Raw genomic sequence first — 17,904 nt, 5'->3', positions numbered from 1 at the left:
AAAAAATGAATTAAAAATTTTGAAGATAATTTCAGTGCCTCTTGAGCAATTTAAGATCAAACACAAAGGTTTTTTTGGGGGGGGGAGGGGGAGGATGGTCAGGAGTAAAAAACCAAAGTTTTATTACATACACACAGAGGCCCAATAACAAAACTGAGACCCAAAGAAATGACCAAGGCAGGCAGTTTCTTAACACTTTTTATACAGAGACAATAAATGTGTGAGGGATTGACAGGATAAAGAAAACAGGTATTTGAGGACTTTAGTTAGGAATTCTAAGTGGAAACTGGGCCGAGGTATTAGACCAGTAAAAAGGCAGCAAGGTTTATTTCTATAGCTTCCTCGACTTTAAGTTCCCTACATCTGGTGATAAGGATATCTTTTACTTCTTCCTTTTCTTTTCTTTTTCAATTTTTTATTTAAATTCTGGTTAGTTAAGATACAGTGTAGTATCGGTTTCAGGAGTAGAATTTAGTGACTTGTCACTTAAAGACAACAGCCCATGCCCACCATAACGAGCACCCTCCTTAATGCCCACCCCCACCTACTTCTCTCCATCAACCCTCAGTTTGTTCTATATCATTAAGAGTCTCTTAAGGCTTGCTTCCCTTTTCCCCTTCCCATATGCTCATCTGTCTTGTTTCCTAAATTCCACATATGAGTGAAATCATACAGTATGTGGCACTCTCTGACAGACTTATTTCACTTAGCATGATATACTCTAGCTCCATTCACATTGATTGCAAATGGCCAGATGTCATTCTTTTTGATGGCTGAGCAATATTCCATTGTGTACATACACCACATCTTTATCCATTCATCATTGGGCTCTCTCCACAGTCGGGCTATGTTGATAATGCTGCTGTAAACATCACAGTGTATGTGCCCCCTTGAATCAGTCATTTCTGTATCCTTTGGGTAAATACCTAGTAGTTCAATTGCTGGGTCATAGGGTAGTTCTTTCATTAACTTTCTGAGGAACCTCCATACTGTTTTCCAGAATGGCTGCACCAATTTGCACTCCCACCAATACTGTAAAAGAGTTCCCCTTTCTCTGCATCGTCACCAACATCTGTTGTTTCCTGTGTTGTTATTTTTAGCCGTTCGGACAGGTGTGAGGTGGTATCTCATCACAAACACAAAACTTAAAAAAAAAAACACCCACAAAATTTGCTCTAAGCTTTGGTTCTCAACTCAAAAATTGGTATAACTCTAGCTACTAGTTTAATAAAGCATTTTACAAATCTGAATGCAAATTCACAACATAATCACATGTGTAAATGGTTTTAACTGGAAGAACTAAAGAAATCCCTATGGTGGAGGAGGAAGAGGGGCCCTCATCTTACAGCTGAACTGGAGATACAAATGAGCCTACTCTGTATGACAATGCCTTCCAAGCAAGCAGTTCCCTCTTTCTTACAGATCTGACTGGTGTCATCTCCAGGAATGAATGGCTGTCATTAGAAGGCCGTGTTTCCAGTCCGGCGTTTTTAAGAATAGAGTTGTGACATCAGACACTTCTACACACACCTGCCTTGGCCTCCTTCCTCCACCCTCCTAACGAACACTTAAGAGTATCTGGAGTGCATCAGTCTGACCTGGGGCAAATTACTCCTAAAAAGGGGTAAGGAAAGGGTGCAGACCCAGGGGTGTGGCCAACCCCTGCAGGAGGGGTTAAGGCTTAACTGAAAGCAAGATGGAGCTCTGCAAAGGTACTTGTTTGAAGGAAGTGCTCTCTGAATGAAGAAAAACAGGAATCTTATAACAAAGTGTAAAGTTAGAAACCATGAAGAGCTCCCTATGAAGATAATGTGAATTTCCCTTTCTCTTAGACCATGAGAAAATTCCTTATAGCTTAAGTTTAAAATGATTTCCTTCCAGAGTTAGTTTCCCCCTCACTCAATCTCACCTACCCCTCTGCCTTCCGTGTCATATCGTGGGTGAGAAGTGGCACATGTCCCACATTCTCTATTCTCCCCCTTACACCCTGCCCCAGCAGTAGCCCAGGAAAGGGGACTGTAGCTATGAGTCACACGCTAGAAACAGAAAGAAAGGAGCATCTGTCATGGAGGAAGAAAAGGGATGTGGGAGAAATAGTTACATGGATGTGAGTGCACATCCTTGCCTCACACTTCCGCTGAATGCACGCCAAGGAGAAGAGTCTCAAGGAGGAAGGGAGAATGGACACTTGAGTCATACAATTGAAAACTGTCAGCTTTATTTACTCCTCTCCTTTATTATTACTAAGAAAGCAATCAGACTGACATTATGATAGGATTTTAAGCATAAGGCTATACATCCACCCAAAAGCCAAAAATGGGATTTTTCTAAACTACACGTGAACGAGCAAGATTGGCTGCGGGAATAGCTGGGAAAGTGTATTCCTGGGAAAGGGAACAGATATGTACTGGCCCTAAGGTGAGAATGAGCTCAGCATATTTAAGGAAACAAAGTCAGTGTGGCTATAGCTGAGTGAAAGACAGGAAAACGGACATGATAGAAAAATAGGTTAAATGAGAACCTCAGACTTCAATAGGTCAAGAGTTTTCAAAACACAAACAGGACTAGGTCTTCACATCTCAGAGCTTGCCCAGAAACCGCTACTCCCAGGATGACCCAGGAAACAGCCCGTCACCACAATCACAGAGGACTTAGTAACACAACAGCAGGTAAGTACTACACCACATGGCTTACAAAGCACCTCGAAAAATATGGCCTCAGTGAAGTCTCCCAGCAACTCTGTGAGATTCATTTTGTCTCCATTACACAGACGTGGAAACAGAAGCTAAGAGTAACTTGCCTGGGTCACCCTGCAAGTAAGACATGAAAATAGAAACTTCTACTGCCAAGTCCACGGTTCTTTCACCTGCACCAACTGGATAAGCTGACACGAAGCTTAAGAATTAGGTTATGGGGCGGGGGGGGATGGGTGAAACAGATGCTGGGGACTAAAGAGGACACTTATCATGAACAGTGAAGAATGTTTGGAAACGTTGAATCACTATATTGTATACACCTGAAACTAATGAAACACTGTATGTTAATTATACTGGAATTAAAATTAAAAACTTACTTGAAAAAAGAGACTGGGGGGCGCCTGGGTGGCTCAGTGGGTTAAGCCTCTGCCTTCAGCTCAAGTCATGATCTCAGGGTCCTGGGATCGAGCCCCGCATCAGGCTCTCTGGAGCCTGCTTCCTCTCTCTCTCTCTCTCTGCCTGCCTCTCTGCCTACTTGTGATCTCTCTCTGTCAAATAAATAAATAAAATCTTTAAAAAAAAAAAAAAGAAAGAAAAAAGAGACTGGGCATGGAGCCTACTTAAAAATAAGTAACTGGGGGGGCGCCTGGGTGGCTCAGTGGGTTAAGCCACTGCCTTCGGCTCAGGTCATGATCTCAGGGTCCTGGGATCGAGTCCCGCGTTGGGCTCTCTGCTCAGCAGGGAGCCTGCTTCCCTCTCTGCCTGCCTCTCTGTCTACTTGTGATCTCCGTCTGTCAAATAAATAAATAAAATCTTTAAAAAAAAAAAAATAAGTAACTGGGGCACCTGGGTGGCTCAGTGGGTTGAAGCCTCTGCCTTCAGCTCGGGTCATGGTCCCGGGGTCCTGGGATCGAGCCCCACGTCGGGCTCTCCGCTCCTCGGGGAGCCTGCTTTCTCCTCTCTCTGTCTGCCTGCCTCTCTGCCTGCTTGTGATCTCTGTATCTCAAATAAATAAATAAAATCCTTTAAAATAAATAAATAAATAAATAAGATTATGATTCTCGAATGTCAAAAATGTTAATTCTATGATGTATGTTGCCATACATTTTTCCCTTTTACAACTTTACCTTGGTTTCATCCTAAGAAAGGTCTTCCCTATTTTAAGGATTATAAAAATTCACCTACTTTTAGAAATTTTATGATTTCATTTCTTTTAATATTTAAAATTTTAATCCATCTGAAATATATTTTAGGAGTGTGCTACAAAAATGTTTTTTCAAATGGTTAGCCACAAATGTTTTTTCAAATGGTTAGCCACAATTATGCCATCTATTCCCCAATAATTTAGAAATGTCACTAATAAATTCTCATCTTTCATATACAGTCCAATTCTAATTTATTTATTTCTCATTATTTCTGCATTAGTATCACATTATTTTTACTACTAGAGTTTTATAATATTCTTTGACTACATAAATGTTCAACTCCTGGGGCTCCTGGGTGGCTCAGTTGGTTAAGCCTCTGCCTTCAGCTCAGGTCATGATTTCAGGGTCCTGGGATGGAGCCCCATGTCGGGCTCTCTGCTCGGTGGGGAGCCTGATTCCCCCCCACCGACTCTCTCTCTCTGCCTACTTGTGACCTCTCTTTCTGTCAAATAAATAAATAAAATCTTTTAAAAAAATGTTCAACTCTTATGAAGTGAAATATCTCAAAGGTGAAAGGTAAAGCAGAAAAAATATAATACATGGAGGTCTTATAAATGAATAAGAAAAGATAAACCATCAATAGAAAAATGGGCAAAAAGTAGTCAACAGGAAATTCACAGAAGAAATACAATCAGCCAATAGGCTTTAAAGTCCATCCCACCCAGCCGTAATCAAAGAAATGCAAATTAAAATAAAGAGATATCATTTTCACTAGAATACTCCATGCTGGGAAGAGAGGAAAAAGGAGCATGTTCACAGGGACAGTAAGTGCTACGAACTACCTGGGGGGCAATTTAGCGATGTACTACATTTGGCAATGCAACAATTGGAAAACTTCTGACCAAGAGATTCTAATGCTAAGAATCTAGCCTTGCTGGCATAAATGCACAAAAACTGCACATACAAAGACATTCACTATGTCTGTCATAAAGTAAGTGCTCAATAAATGTTAGGTTTAACTATTAAAACAAAATATCATAAATAACCTCAATGTTCAACAATAGGAGACTGTTAGATAAATTAGGATAATTCTAGTTTAATCTAGTCATTTAAAAGGATATGGTGCATCTCTCTCTGTTTATATATTAAAAAAAATCTAGAAATCTAAATACCATATTGTTAAGAGTCTTTGGGGAAAAGGGTATACATTTAAAAGGATATGGTGCATCTCTCTCTGTTTATATATAAAAAAAAATCTAGAAATCTAAATACCATATTGTTAAGAGTCTTTGGGGAAAAGGGTATACATTTATAGTATAGGACTTCTATTTTCTTCCTTTTGAACTGTTCAAATTGCGTGTTTTTTTTGTTTTTTTGTTTTTGTTTTTTTTGTTTTTTTGGTGAGAATGACATTTGTAATCAGAAATGAAAACTCTTCACTTCAAAAAAGAAAACTCTTCAAAATGACAAATGCACCCTCTTTAGAGAGCCTCAGAAAACACACTCACTGGGCATTGTTCCCATTGCTTTCCTCATCAATGATTCCAGGCACGGCCTTCCCTGCAGCTCGGCTAATTTCCCTTGAAGAAAAAAAAATTAAACCTAGTAAACAAAAAAAATTTAGGAATTTCATACTCCATTCATTAATAGTAAGTATGAACTAACTGCAACGATTTTGCAGACTTGTTCAAAATACAATTCTCAGAACTTAAAGATACACCTACACACCTATACCTCTTTGTGTAGCTTGAAAAAGTTAACATTTAAATATGAGGATCAGCTCCTCTTTCTTGAGTCCTGAGGGAAAGATCAATATATTAAGCTACGTTCTAGACGAGACCCACATGCTAGTTCTATATTCTACACTCTGCATCACCAGAACCAGGAGAGCACCTGGCATCTAACAAACTCAAGTGTGGAATGAATAATTTTGAATAAAGGGAAAAGCGCACAGAGAGGGCACCTGACATTGCTACTCTCACGCATTCATTTCCCACTTCTCCAAATGCCCTAATTTACCCCTTAAGATCCAGTGAAACAGAAAAACTTGACTTCACCCCAGTGAAGTCATCCCTATCATTCCCAGGATAGGGAATATGACCTAGTTATACCATCAGGACATTCTATGCCCTCTGCCACAGTGACCAGTTCAGTATGGGCATATGGCCCAAGCCAGCTCAAACACAGCAAATCTCAGGACTACTCTTGATGAGAAAGCTGGGACCAAAGCAGGCTCTCTTGCCCTAGATGGTGTGGCATGCCGACATAAATTTGGGAACTGCTAAAACTGTTCAGCCCATAGACACAGGAGAGCAGAGCCAAGAGAACTACAGAGCAATGGGACTGGAGCCCTAACAACATCATGAATTTTCAGTTAATCCACACCCAAAGCCTGCCGTATTTCTGGGCTTTTCAATTACATGAGTTGATAAAATCTCTTTATTGTTTCATCTCATTGAGAGAACAGGGTTTTCTATACTTGCAGCTGAATGCATTCTGACAAAGAGTGAATGTGGAATATGGTTTCAAAAGATGGGAGGAATATAATTTGAGGAATGAGAAGTAATATAATAAACTAAATTATAATATAGTAAAATAAAAGAGCAACAAAGGAAGAAAGGCTAGTGAAAAGAATGTGTGAGATGAGAAGAGAGAAGATAGGAATCATTTGTTAAAATATTTCTACTTTTGGGGCACCAGGGGTGCTCAGTAGGCTGAGCCTCTGCCTTACGCTTGGGTCATGATCTCAGGGTCCTGGGATCGAGCCCTGCATCGGGCTCTCTGCTCAGCAGGGAACCTGCTTCCCCCTCTCTCTCGCCTGCCTCTCTGCCTACTTGTGATCTCTCTCTGCCATATAAATTTTAAAAATCTTAAAAAAAAAAATTCTGCTTTCAACACACTTACCTATTCAGGACTCCGTTGGAAACCAGAGCTTCTTTTGGATGGAAATACTTATAATATACATTTCTAACCACAGCATCTTTAGGGGAAAAGAGAGGAAGTTGCATCTTAGATTAGAAATAGGTTGGAGGGGTGCCTGGGTGGCTCACTGGTTAAAGCCTCTGTCTTCGGCTCAGGTCATGATCCCAGGGTCCTGGGATCGAGTCCCGCATCGGGCTCTCTGCTCAGCAGGGAGCCTGCCTCCTCCTCCTCTCTCTCTCTGCCTGCCTCTCTGCCTACTTGTGATCTGTCTGTCAAATAAATTTTAAAAAAAAAAATCTTAAAAAAAAAAGAAAGAAAGAAAGAAATAGGTTTGATATTATAAACACATATAAAATTTGACCTGTAAGAAATCCTGGAACTCTGTTCCCATTCCTCCCATTTTAATACCATGGAAGAAGCTTAGCCCCAGAAGGCTCAGACTGCCACTGAGATCAGAATGCTGGACCATGCACCCTCAGCCCAGGGCTCTTTCCACTGTACTACTAGGTCCAGAGGGCTACAATATGAATAATTAATAGGAAACAACTGCTTCTACTAAAATAACAATAATCATAATTACCACTATTAACCATGATTCCATATTCTTCTAAAAGAAAGTTAATATTGGTGTCGAATCTGGATTCTCCACCCTCTCCCAGCATCACAAGGATATCACCACCACCATCAAGGTATTTCTTCAGGACTTCAAACTACACAAAAGAAAAAAAAACAATCTATGAATATACCTGAAAGACTTTTGTCCAAAGGACTTTAAGACCTTAACTACCTGAAAAATAAATATAAGCCACTTAAATATAAATGTATATAAGATAACATAAAAGTTACTCTCTACATAGACTTTCCAAGCTTGTCTTTAAGCATAAAGTTCCAAAATACTCAAACGGAATTCACATTTTCCACCTTGACTATCTGGAAAGCAAACCAAAAGTGGAAACCATTTGCTAAAGGAAGCTCACAGGTCACTGAGCAGCAGCCCTGGTCTCAACCCAGTGGAGACAAAATCAGCCCTGGCTGAAAACAATTGCTCTGGACCATACCTGCCCCTCCCTGCCAGCTACCGACATCAGGATGAAGGCATTGCATACCACCCCCAGGGAGGAATTCTGCTCCAGTCATTCACTGACTGATCAACCCGTGGTGAGAAATGCATGTTATCTGCTTATCTCCTGGGACTCTCTCTCTTGCTTTCCCAAAGCTGGAGAGGAAAGAAAAATCTAGGACTGGTCTTGTTGACCCAGCCTGAGAAAACCTGGTGGGGTGAGTGGTCTAGACCAATAGTCTCTCAACTCTCCTCAAGCATCTCAAAAGAAAATGTGAACACGTACTCTGATATGTATATAAAGTATGTATATTTATATATAATTATAAAACATCCTCTTAAGAAGGGAAATTTTGAAGGATAATAAAGATAAGACAAATGCAATTTCCTTCTGGCACCTCAGTGATTCACCACATACAACCCACTTTGGACATCACCGTCTCGGTCCAGCTCTGCAACAACAAAGCCCTTGCGCTTGCACACTCCCTAGATTTCCTTCTCTCCTCCAGCCCCCTAAATATAGAAAACATAGTTCAACGATTAACATCACTAAGGTGGCTTGTTCCCAAATGAGACTAACTCCACAGATTCTGGACTCTCCACAAGACTGCCCCATTCATAGGGATCCTACATAGTATTTTTAGCATTTGTTTCAAAATGTCAGATATAAAGAAGTGCTCTAGTGTATGTGTACTACTGACGCTCCAGTGTAAACAAACTGAAATATACATATTCTTCTAGTGCCCATATGCCCAAACACTGACAATTTGAAGTATATTCTTTTTTTTTTTTGAAGTATACATATTCTTTCATAAGTCATCTTCCTTTAACTTCTTTACATTACAGTTAAGACACTTTTTTTTTTAATGGTGGTGGGTACTAATATCTAGGCTTCTCGATTCAGAATAAAGGTACATTTATAATACAGACAGTGATGCCTGGGTGGCTCAGTCGATTAGGCATCTGACTCTTGATTTTGGCTCAGGTCATGATCTCAGCGTCATGGGATAGAGCCCCACATCAGGCTCTGCTCAGCATGGAGTCTACTTGAGGTTCTCTCTCTCTCCCTCTGTCCCTCCCCCTACTTGCACTCACTCTCTCTCTCTCAAATAAGATAAATAAATAAAATCTTTTTAAAAAGTAATATAGGGGCACCTGGGTGGCTCAGTGGGTTAAAGCCTCTGCCTTCAGCTCAGGTCATGGTCTCAGGGTCCTGGGATCAAGTCCCGCATCGGGCTCTCTGCTCAGCAGGGAGCCTGCTCCCCATCCTCTCTCTCTCCACCTGCCTCTCTGCCTACTTGTGATTTCTGTCAAATGAATAAATAAAATCTTAAAAAAAAAAAAAAGAATAAAGCACAAAGGAATGTTGGTACCTTTTTCTTTTTTTTTTTTTTTTTGAAGACTTTATTTATTTGACAAGAGAGAGAAAGAGAGAGAACAGCAAGGGGAGCAGCAGGCAGAGGGAGAGGGAAAAGTAAGCTCACCCTAAGCAGGGAGCCTGATGCGGGGGCCCGATCCTAGGGCCCTGGGATCATGAAGGCAGATGCTTAACGACTGAGCCACTCAGGTGCCCCAAAGGAATGCTGGTTCTTAGAAAGAAGTTAAAAGTTTTTCTGCCTTTCCTTCCCATGTCACTCTACCCCTAAAGAGAAGGCACGGTGCAGGAGATGGTCTGGTGGGAGAACATTTTATTAGGCTAACTATGCCTCTCAATGGATTCTATCTTTTGGAAGCCACTGCTGTCCATCCTTAAGAGCCTGAACGTTTGACTGAGTGCCTGTTTCCTGTTGGAAAAATGATCAGACAGGCACAGGTCTCTGACCCTCTTTCTGGATGCCCTAGCTTTTCTGAGGCTGGCTGCTCCTCAGCAAAGACCGGATTACCTCTCTCTTTGTCTTTGCTAGGTGGAGAAGAGCGGTAGCAGGGGAGAAACTATTAGAGTGAGACCTTCAGGATCTCATAGGGTGGAGGCATCTGGCCAAGTCCTTGTTTCTAATAGGAATTCCGGCTCCTCTCAATTAACCTGATCAAACACTTAAGTCTCTCTCGATGGCCGCATTGCAGTCAGATCAACAAAAAAAAGAACAATAGAAATGCTTCCCTGTAGACCTCCTCCCTGTGGCGCCACCCAAACTCAGAGCAGAAGACCTGGACCACGCTGGTCCCACCCTGCCTCAGCCTCCCTACTCCCCACAACCCTACTTAAGCACCAAAGTACCTGCAAGTTTCTATGAGAAAAGCTCTTGCTGTGTTCTGGGGTTTCTGTTTAGTTGTGGTAAAGTACAAGTAACATTTACCATCTTAACCATTTTTAGGCTTACAGTTCAGTAGTAAAAAACATTCATGTTATTGTGCATCTCCAGAACTCTTTTCATCTTGCAAAACCGAAGCTCAATACCTATTAAACAACTTCTCATTTCCTTCCTCACTCTAGCTCCTGGCAACCACGACTCTAACTTTATATGAATTTGACTACTCTAGGTACGTCATATAAATGGAATCATATAGCATTGGTCTTTTCGTAATTGGCTTCTTTCATTTAGCATAACATCCTCAATATTCACTCATGTTATCAGAATTCTGATACGCATGTATCAGAATTATCTACCTTTTTAAATATATATATATATATATATATATATATTTTTTTTTTTTTTTTTTTTTTTTTTAATTTGACAGAGAGAGAGACAACGAGAGAGGGAATACAAGCAGGGGAAGAGGGAGAGGGAGAAGGGCTCGATCCCAGAACCTTGGGATGATGATCTGAGCCAAAGGCAGATGCTTAACGACTGAGCCACCCAGGCGCCCCTAGAATTCCCTACCTTTTTAAGGCTAAATAATAATTTATTATATGTATATACCACACTTTGTTTATCCATTCATCTGCTGGTAGATGGTTCTAGCTTGATTCTCACATCTAATATCAGACATATGATGTCCTGTCAAAGAAGTTTCTGGGGGCGCCTGGGTGGCTCAGTGGGTTAAGCCGCTGCCTTCGGCTCAGGTCATGATCCCAGGTCCTGGGTTCGAGCCCCACATCGGGCTTTCTGCTCAGCAGGGAGCCTGCTTCCTCCTCTCTCTCTGCCTGCCTCTCTGCCTACTTGTGATTTCTCTCTGTCAAATAAATAAATAAAATCTTTTAAAAAAAAAAAAAAAAAGAAGTTTCTGGAGGACAACATCAAAGACAGATCATAAAATCTGTGAGGGGTGAATTGACCCCTTTACTGGTCCTAGGAGGCTAGCAACAACACCCAGGAAGGCAGTGATCTATGCCAGGAGGAAGACCTCTGCTAACCATTTGAATCCGCTTGATGTAAGAATAAAACACAAGGTGGGGGAGGGCTCCTGGGTGGCTCAGTGGGTTAAAGCCTCTGCCTTTTGGCTATTGTGAATGCTGCTGCTATAAGAATGTACAAATAACTCTTTGAGATTCTACTTTCAATTCTTTTGGATATGTATCTAGAAGTGGGACTGCTGGATCATATGATAATTCTATTTTAAATTTTTTGAGGAACTGCCATTCTGTTTTATATAATGGCTGTACACACATATTTTACCTTTCCACCAACAGTGCATACGGGTTCCAATTTCTCTGCATCTTTGCCAATACTTGTGTTCTGGGCTCTAAATTTAACATTCTTTGTCTATTCTAAGAAATAGAATTAAAAACAGCTTTATTTTAAAAGGAGTTTTCCCCTGGGCACCTGGGTGGCTCAGTTGATTAAACAACTGCCTTCAGCTCCAGTCATGATCCTGGATTCCCAGGATCGAGTCCCGCATCAGTCCTGCTCAGCAGGGAGCTTGTTTCTCCCTCTGCCTGCTGCTCTCCCTACTTCTGCTTTCTCTCTCCGTCAAATAAATAAAATCTTTAAAAATAAATAAATAAATAAATGGAATTTCCTTATTTTCAAAACAAAAATATGGCAAACAGGTATGGTTATTTTTTCATTAGCCTCAACTATGTGTCTGGCACTTGACATGCATTAGCTCAGTTAATGACCATAATAACTCCATGATGAGGAAGAAAGTGCTTACCTTAAGGCAACACAGTGTATGGTGAAGAGGGATTTAAATCCAGAATTTAGAGCGCAAGCACCTAACCATCTTATTATAGTTCTTCTTTCTGGATATTTCTTACCTCAGCTGCAGTAAATTTTTCTCTTGGCCCAGCTGTAATCCACAGTTTCACCCCAATTAGCTTCTCAGATGTGATTTCATCTTTTAAGCTAGAAATATGATTTTTAAAGTGTTAGATCCATAATTTAAGCCAATTTAAGAATTATTTTAGCCTCTAGACTATATGGAACCAGAGGCCACAGAGGCCCAGAGATGAAGGGACTTAGAGGTACCTGGTAGAGCCTCTTTCCCAAAGTAAGAATCCCTTCCATAGGCTTGTCCCGGATCAGTCTCTGCTCAAATACTTCCTATAGGCCAAGATGTCCAAATTAACCCACACAAGAGTATAATGAGTCCTCCAACTACTAATTCAATCAGCTCTGCCATTAGCTGGTATGATATCCTCACCCTATTAAGAAAAACCCTTTAGGGGGCCTGGGTGGCTAAGTGGGTTAAGCCTCTGCCTTCGGCTCAGGTCATGATCCCAGGGTCCTGGGATTGAGCCCCACATCAGGCTCCCTGCTCAGCGAGGAACCTGCCTCCCCCTCTATCTCTGCCTGCTTCTCTGCCTGCTTGTGATCTGTCAAATAAATAAATAAAATCTTTAAAAAAAAAAAAGAAAGAAAGAAAAACCATTTATACATGCACAAAGACAAAAAAGGTATTCTCATTTTTCCTCTCCCTAAACTGAAGTATTGACCCAAGTTAAAATATGGAGAAAGACTCTAACCTCTCAAAAAGTTGTATATGTATAATTAGAATAACTTTTTGGTTTGTGATTTGGGAGACAACCTAATATGCTAATTGCCAATTTTCAAAAGAAATCATTTAGTTACTTCTGAACGATCCTTAAATTGAACTCCTCCTACCTAAACAACTGTTTACATAAGAAAATAAAGACTTTCCAATTATTACCAGCAGGCTATTATTATCACTTAGAAGGGAAAACAATATACACAGTCACCTCTGAATCTTCCAATTACTCCGCAGTTTTTTCTGCATGGATTTATAGCCATTGTTGGTGGTAAATATTTCTTTTTTGTATGCATTGAAAAGAATGGTGCTCCGAAGTTCTTTCTCCATGGTTACCTTATGGAAAAAAAGAAGGGATCAGAAAAAGGGAAACAATAAACAATATTCCAAAAGACCCTAAATGGAATAAATAGTCCTCCTGCTTATCCAGAAAGGGCATACAGCTGGAACCTAGCTATGAAATCCCTACGATTCTCAAAGGTTGAGAGTGAAATGCATAATCACAGCCACAAAAATGTAAAGCCCAACTCTGGCTTTTGCCTCCTGTTTCTTTTTTCTTTTTTTGTACTAAGATCTGGCAGATACTCTTTTTTTAAATTAATTATTTTTATTAACATATAATGTATCATTTGCCCCAGGGGTACAGGTCTGTGAATCGTCAGGCTTACACATTTCGCAGCACTCACCATATCACATACCCTCCCCAATGTCCAGAACCCAACCACCTTCTCCCTAGCCCTCCACCCCCTAGCAACATTTTTTCCTTCCCTACCCCCCAAACCCTCCACCCTTCCTCTCAAATTCCTCTTATCAGGGAATCAGTCTTCCTCTGATTGACTTATTTCACTCAGCATAATACCCTCTAGTTCCATCCACCTCGTTGCAAATGGCAAGATTTCATTTCTTTTGATGGCTGCATAGTATTCCATTGTATATATATACCACATCTTCTTTATCCATTCATCTGTTGATGGACATCTAGGTTGCCTCCTATTTTTTGCCCGGGCCTTTCCACCAGCCTATTCTCACAACCCCACCCTACCATCACCCTATCTTTATGCCCTTAGAGCATGTTTCCCACTTGATTTCTCTTTGCTAACTACTGTTAAGTGTGGGACATAGTCTTCTAGATTCTTTTTATAGATGTGTTAACTTATAATTTTTTTATGATACAGGATCCTATAATATGCACTATTCTGCAACACACTTTTTTCACCTAACCTTGTATCTTTCCATGTCAGTACACATGGATCTACCACCTTTTTTAAAACTGCTACACAATATTGCCTTTATGGATGTACTATAATTTAACCAATTGTATAGATGAACATATTTTTTCAAAATTTTTCCTAGTAAAACAATGCTACAAACATTATCCTTAAACACAATGTTCTTCTGCACTTTCCAAATTTTTAAAAAAGATTATTTATTTATTTATTTATTTGATAGAGAAAGATCACAAGTAGGCAGAGAGGCAGGCAGAGAAAGAGGAGGGAAGCCTGCTCCCCACTGAGCAGAGAGTCTGATGCAGGGCTCAATCCCAGGACCCTGAGACCATGACCTGAGCCAAAGGCAGAGGCCCAACCCACTGAGCCACCCAGGTGCCCTGCGCTTTCCATATTTTTGACTAAATTCCTACTTGTTGAATGGCTAAGTATATTATTTCCAAACTGCCCTCCAAAAATTGTATTTTTTACTTCCATTAATACTAACGTATTTGTTTATATATAATCTTACTTCCAATCTTTTTCATCTTTGGTAGTAAAGTGAGCAAAAAAAAAAAAAAAAAGCCCTCACTGTTTTAATTTGCACTTTGAAATTAGTAAGATGGCCATCTTTCACTGTGCATACTGGCCACTTGTATTTCTTCTGATTATCTTGCTTATGTACTCTGTTCATTTTTCTCTTGGGTTTAATATTTTTCCACCTGATCATTAAATAGTTTCATAAATGTACTTGTCTTTAGATTTAGCCTCTAGCAGCTTTTTTGTTTTGGTTTAGTGGAATTTTGCAGGACCTACAGAAGGTTTTTAAATTTTAGAGTCAAAAGTAGTAATCTTTTCCTTTCTGGCTTCTGCATTATATGACATATTTACAAGAGTTTTTGCTGTGCCAAGATTACAAATACACACAATGCTTTCTTCCAGTATTCTGTTGTGTCGGTTTTTAAGATTTAAATTTTGGCCTATTTGGAAGTTATTTTAGTCATCAAAATGAGGTTCATTATTTTTTTTATTACTATTACTAGAAAGCTGCATGACACCAAACCACTTTTTCTTCTTTTTGTTTTTTTTAAGACTTTATTTACTTATTTGACAGAGAGATAGAGAGAGAGAGCACATGCAGGGGGCGGCAGGCAGAGAGAGGGAGAAGCAGACTCCCCATGGAGCAGGGACCCTGCTCCAGGATGGGGCGGGGGTAGGGGGCTCAGCCCTAGGATCCCAGGATCATGACCTGAGCAGGAGCAGACACTTAACCAACTGAACCACCCAGGTACCCCAAAACTACCTTTTCAGGCTGATTTGAAATAACACCTTGAGGGACACCAGGGTGACTCAGAGGGTTAAGACTCTGCCTTCAGCTCAGGTCATGATCTCAGGGTTCTGGGATCAAGCCCTGCATCGGGCTCTCTGCTTGCCGGGAAGCCTGCTTCCCCCTCTCTCTGTGCCTGCCTGCTGTGATCTCTCTCTCTGCATCAAATAAATAAAATCTTAAAAAAAAAAAAAAAAAGAAAGAAAGAAAGAAATACCACCTTGACTACATAATAAATTTCTGTAAGTATCTGTATTTGGATCTATTCTGAATTCCATTACATTCTATCTGCATTTAAGTTCCTGCTCAGTTCCATACTATTTTAATTACAACTTTATTAATTTACAACTTTTATACTATCTGGTGGTGCTGCAGAGCTTATCCTCCTTATTGCCCTTACTTTTTAGAATTTTTCCTGCCCACCCTCACATATTTTTTTTATATTCTAGTTGAACTTTAAATTTTGTCATCTTAAAAAATGGCTTGGGGCGCCCGGGTGGCTCAGTGGGTTAAAGCCTCTGCCTTCGGCTCAGGTCATGATCCCAGGTTCGTGGGATCAAGTCCCGCATCGGGCTCTCTCCTCAGCAGAGAGCCTGCTACCCGCCCTCTCTCTCTCTGCCTGCCTCTCTGCCTACTTGTGTCTCTGTCAAATAAATAAATAAAATCTTAAATTTAAAAAAAAAATAAAAGGCTTATGATTACAGCATCACTATCTTTTCATGTTCCAACCATCTGTGTATACTCTTTTCTTCCCAATATGTAGACACGATATTATATCCAGCTTTTCCCAGTTTCCTGAAAAAAAAAAAAAAGTCTACTAGTTAGGCTAGTAGGTTGTATGCACACTTGCGTGGTTATGCCATTATGAACTCAATCACTGCCTTTATGGGCATCTTTTCAATGATTTTGCCATCACAAACACAATGGAATTTACATACTTCCGCTTTTGACATTCTTTTTACTGTAGGACAAGCTCCTAGGAGCACCATTCCTAGGAAAAAGGTTTGAGACTAGATGTTACCATTCCTAGGCCAATGCTCTTTTATACTCAGCAAGACGACTAAAAATCCGCCCAGTCCCAGGCGATGGGGATTTGAACCCAGTGTGAGGTTCGGAATCCAGGCCTACATCCGCGGCCCCAGTTTACTTTACCCCAACCAATCTCGGTTTTCCACTAGACTGGCCCAAAGGCCTCAGGAACAGGCCGGCGAGACCCTCGCCAGCTCCCAGACAGCCCCAACGGCCCGGCAAGCTCAGCCCAGTCGGAGGCCTTCTTACCTGAGGCCCAGTGACCACCATCTTCACCTGACACCGCCCAGCATCCCGCGGCCAGGTATCCAAGGTCTCTTAGCAACGGCGGTGCGAGGCGGCGCGCCGGGCAGGCGCACTGGGGCGGGGACCTGCGCCGGAGCAACGTAATGACGACAGTAACAGGAAGACGCCATTCCGCCTTGAGCGTCACGGGGCAGGAGGACAGGGGGCGGGGCTAATAGGGGACTGTACCATTATGTTGGCTGAGGGGTAAACCCAAACGGAACGTGAATTAACTTTAAGCCAAAGAAAGGCCACCTCGCTTCGTCCTTTAATGTCAAGTATTCTTAGAGACTGATAAAAATGGTAGGACCCTAGGGCCCAAACTTCGCTCCACGCTGAGGGAGAAGAGTGAAGACTTCCGATGGGGTGGGGACGGGGGAATGCCCCAGCCTAGACCCCAAGGGCGCAGGTGCGGAGCCGAGGGGCGGCTCGGACCTTGCGTAGGCGTGCAGGTGCCTCGAACCCAGATTAGGGGCTCCGTGCACTGCGTGGAAGTGGCTCATGGTCTTGGGAGGCCAGGAAAGACTTCCTGGGAGAGGGTGGTTATGTTTAGGGTGCGAATGGTCACTGAGATAGTTCTTCGTTGATGAGCCCAGCATCTCTGAGCGCCCCTGCGCCAGGCCCGGCGTATGGTCGTGAGCCCGCCCGCTGGGCCTCCCCAGACAGGGAGTTAAGACCTTGGCCAGATGCTACAAAACAGTGATAATATAAACTGTATTATTAAGGGAGCTGTGAGGGCCCGGAGATGGTCGGAAAGGCGGCCCGTCTGAACAGAGATATGATTGATATTCATTAAGTAGAGTAATGTTCATTAAGGCAAGGGCTGGAGAAGGAACTTCTCTGCCAAAAAGCCAAAGGCACATAGAGGTTGCTCTGCCATCGCCTTCAAATTGAAAAGCCAGGCGCCTGTAGCCACAAACAGTCCGCCCTTGGCTCCAACGGAGCGCCCCTTGCCGGCCTTTGAGAGTGTGGCCTGCAATGCCACTTCCTCGCTGGTTCAAACCAAGAGCAGAGAGACAACCAGCAGTTTGGGTTTACATTGATGTTTGTTGCGATCTTCAATAGGTACAGAGTAGTAGCGCTTTTAGGAGCTTGAATCACACAACTCTCTTTGCCTTAAACTACTGTCACTGCAAAGTTAAAAAGTGGAGAAGAGGATGAGGATTCTCTTCATGGGGATGCTGCATTTTGGTGCAAAATTAGTAATAGAAGTGATGTATTCCCATTAGAGAGGGCGTAGGCTGTGCCACTTGAGGCTTTGGACAGGTTTGGAGTTCTTCTGCTTGATGTATGGTCAGTGTTTGCTAGAAAACTAAAGGAGGACGTGCTCAGAGCACTTCTCCCACTGCTGAAGCCTGCAGAAGAA

At 41.7% G+C, this 17,904-nt stretch overlaps 1 protein-coding gene across 2 annotated transcripts in view; it reads right to left on the bottom strand.

Moving 5' to 3' along the window:
* The window catches only part of IFT52 (intraflagellar transport 52), a 38,458-nt gene extending 21,811 nt beyond the window's left edge, over positions 1–16,647 (bottom strand). The window contains exons 1-6 of one of the 2 annotated variants that reach the window (XM_047745367.1): positions 16,503–16,647; positions 12,904–13,028; positions 11,962–12,049; positions 7,344–7,473; positions 6,746–6,821; positions 5,350–5,421 (exon numbers count right to left, since the gene is read on the bottom strand). In XM_047745367.1, coding sequence (XP_047601323.1) covers positions 5,350–5,421; positions 6,746–6,821; positions 7,344–7,473; positions 11,962–12,049; positions 12,904–13,028; positions 16,503–16,523 — 512 coding nt within the window. In that variant the 5' untranslated portion in view covers positions 16,524–16,647. Of the gene's footprint in view, positions 1–5,349; positions 5,422–6,745; positions 6,822–7,343; positions 7,474–11,961; positions 12,050–12,903; positions 13,031–16,502 lie in introns of those variants that run through there. The other variant, XM_047745368.1, reaches the window with a different exon arrangement.
* Positions 16,648–17,904: the final 1,257 nt, after the last annotated feature.

This window comes from Lutra lutra, chromosome 9, assembly GCF_902655055.1.
Source record: "Lutra lutra chromosome 9, mLutLut1.2, whole genome shotgun sequence".
Classification (NCBI taxonomy): domain Eukaryota; kingdom Metazoa; phylum Chordata; class Mammalia; order Carnivora; family Mustelidae; genus Lutra; species Lutra lutra.
The sequence above is the reverse complement of the archived record's forward strand: the minus strand, read 5'-3'. Positions and strand labels throughout refer to the sequence as shown.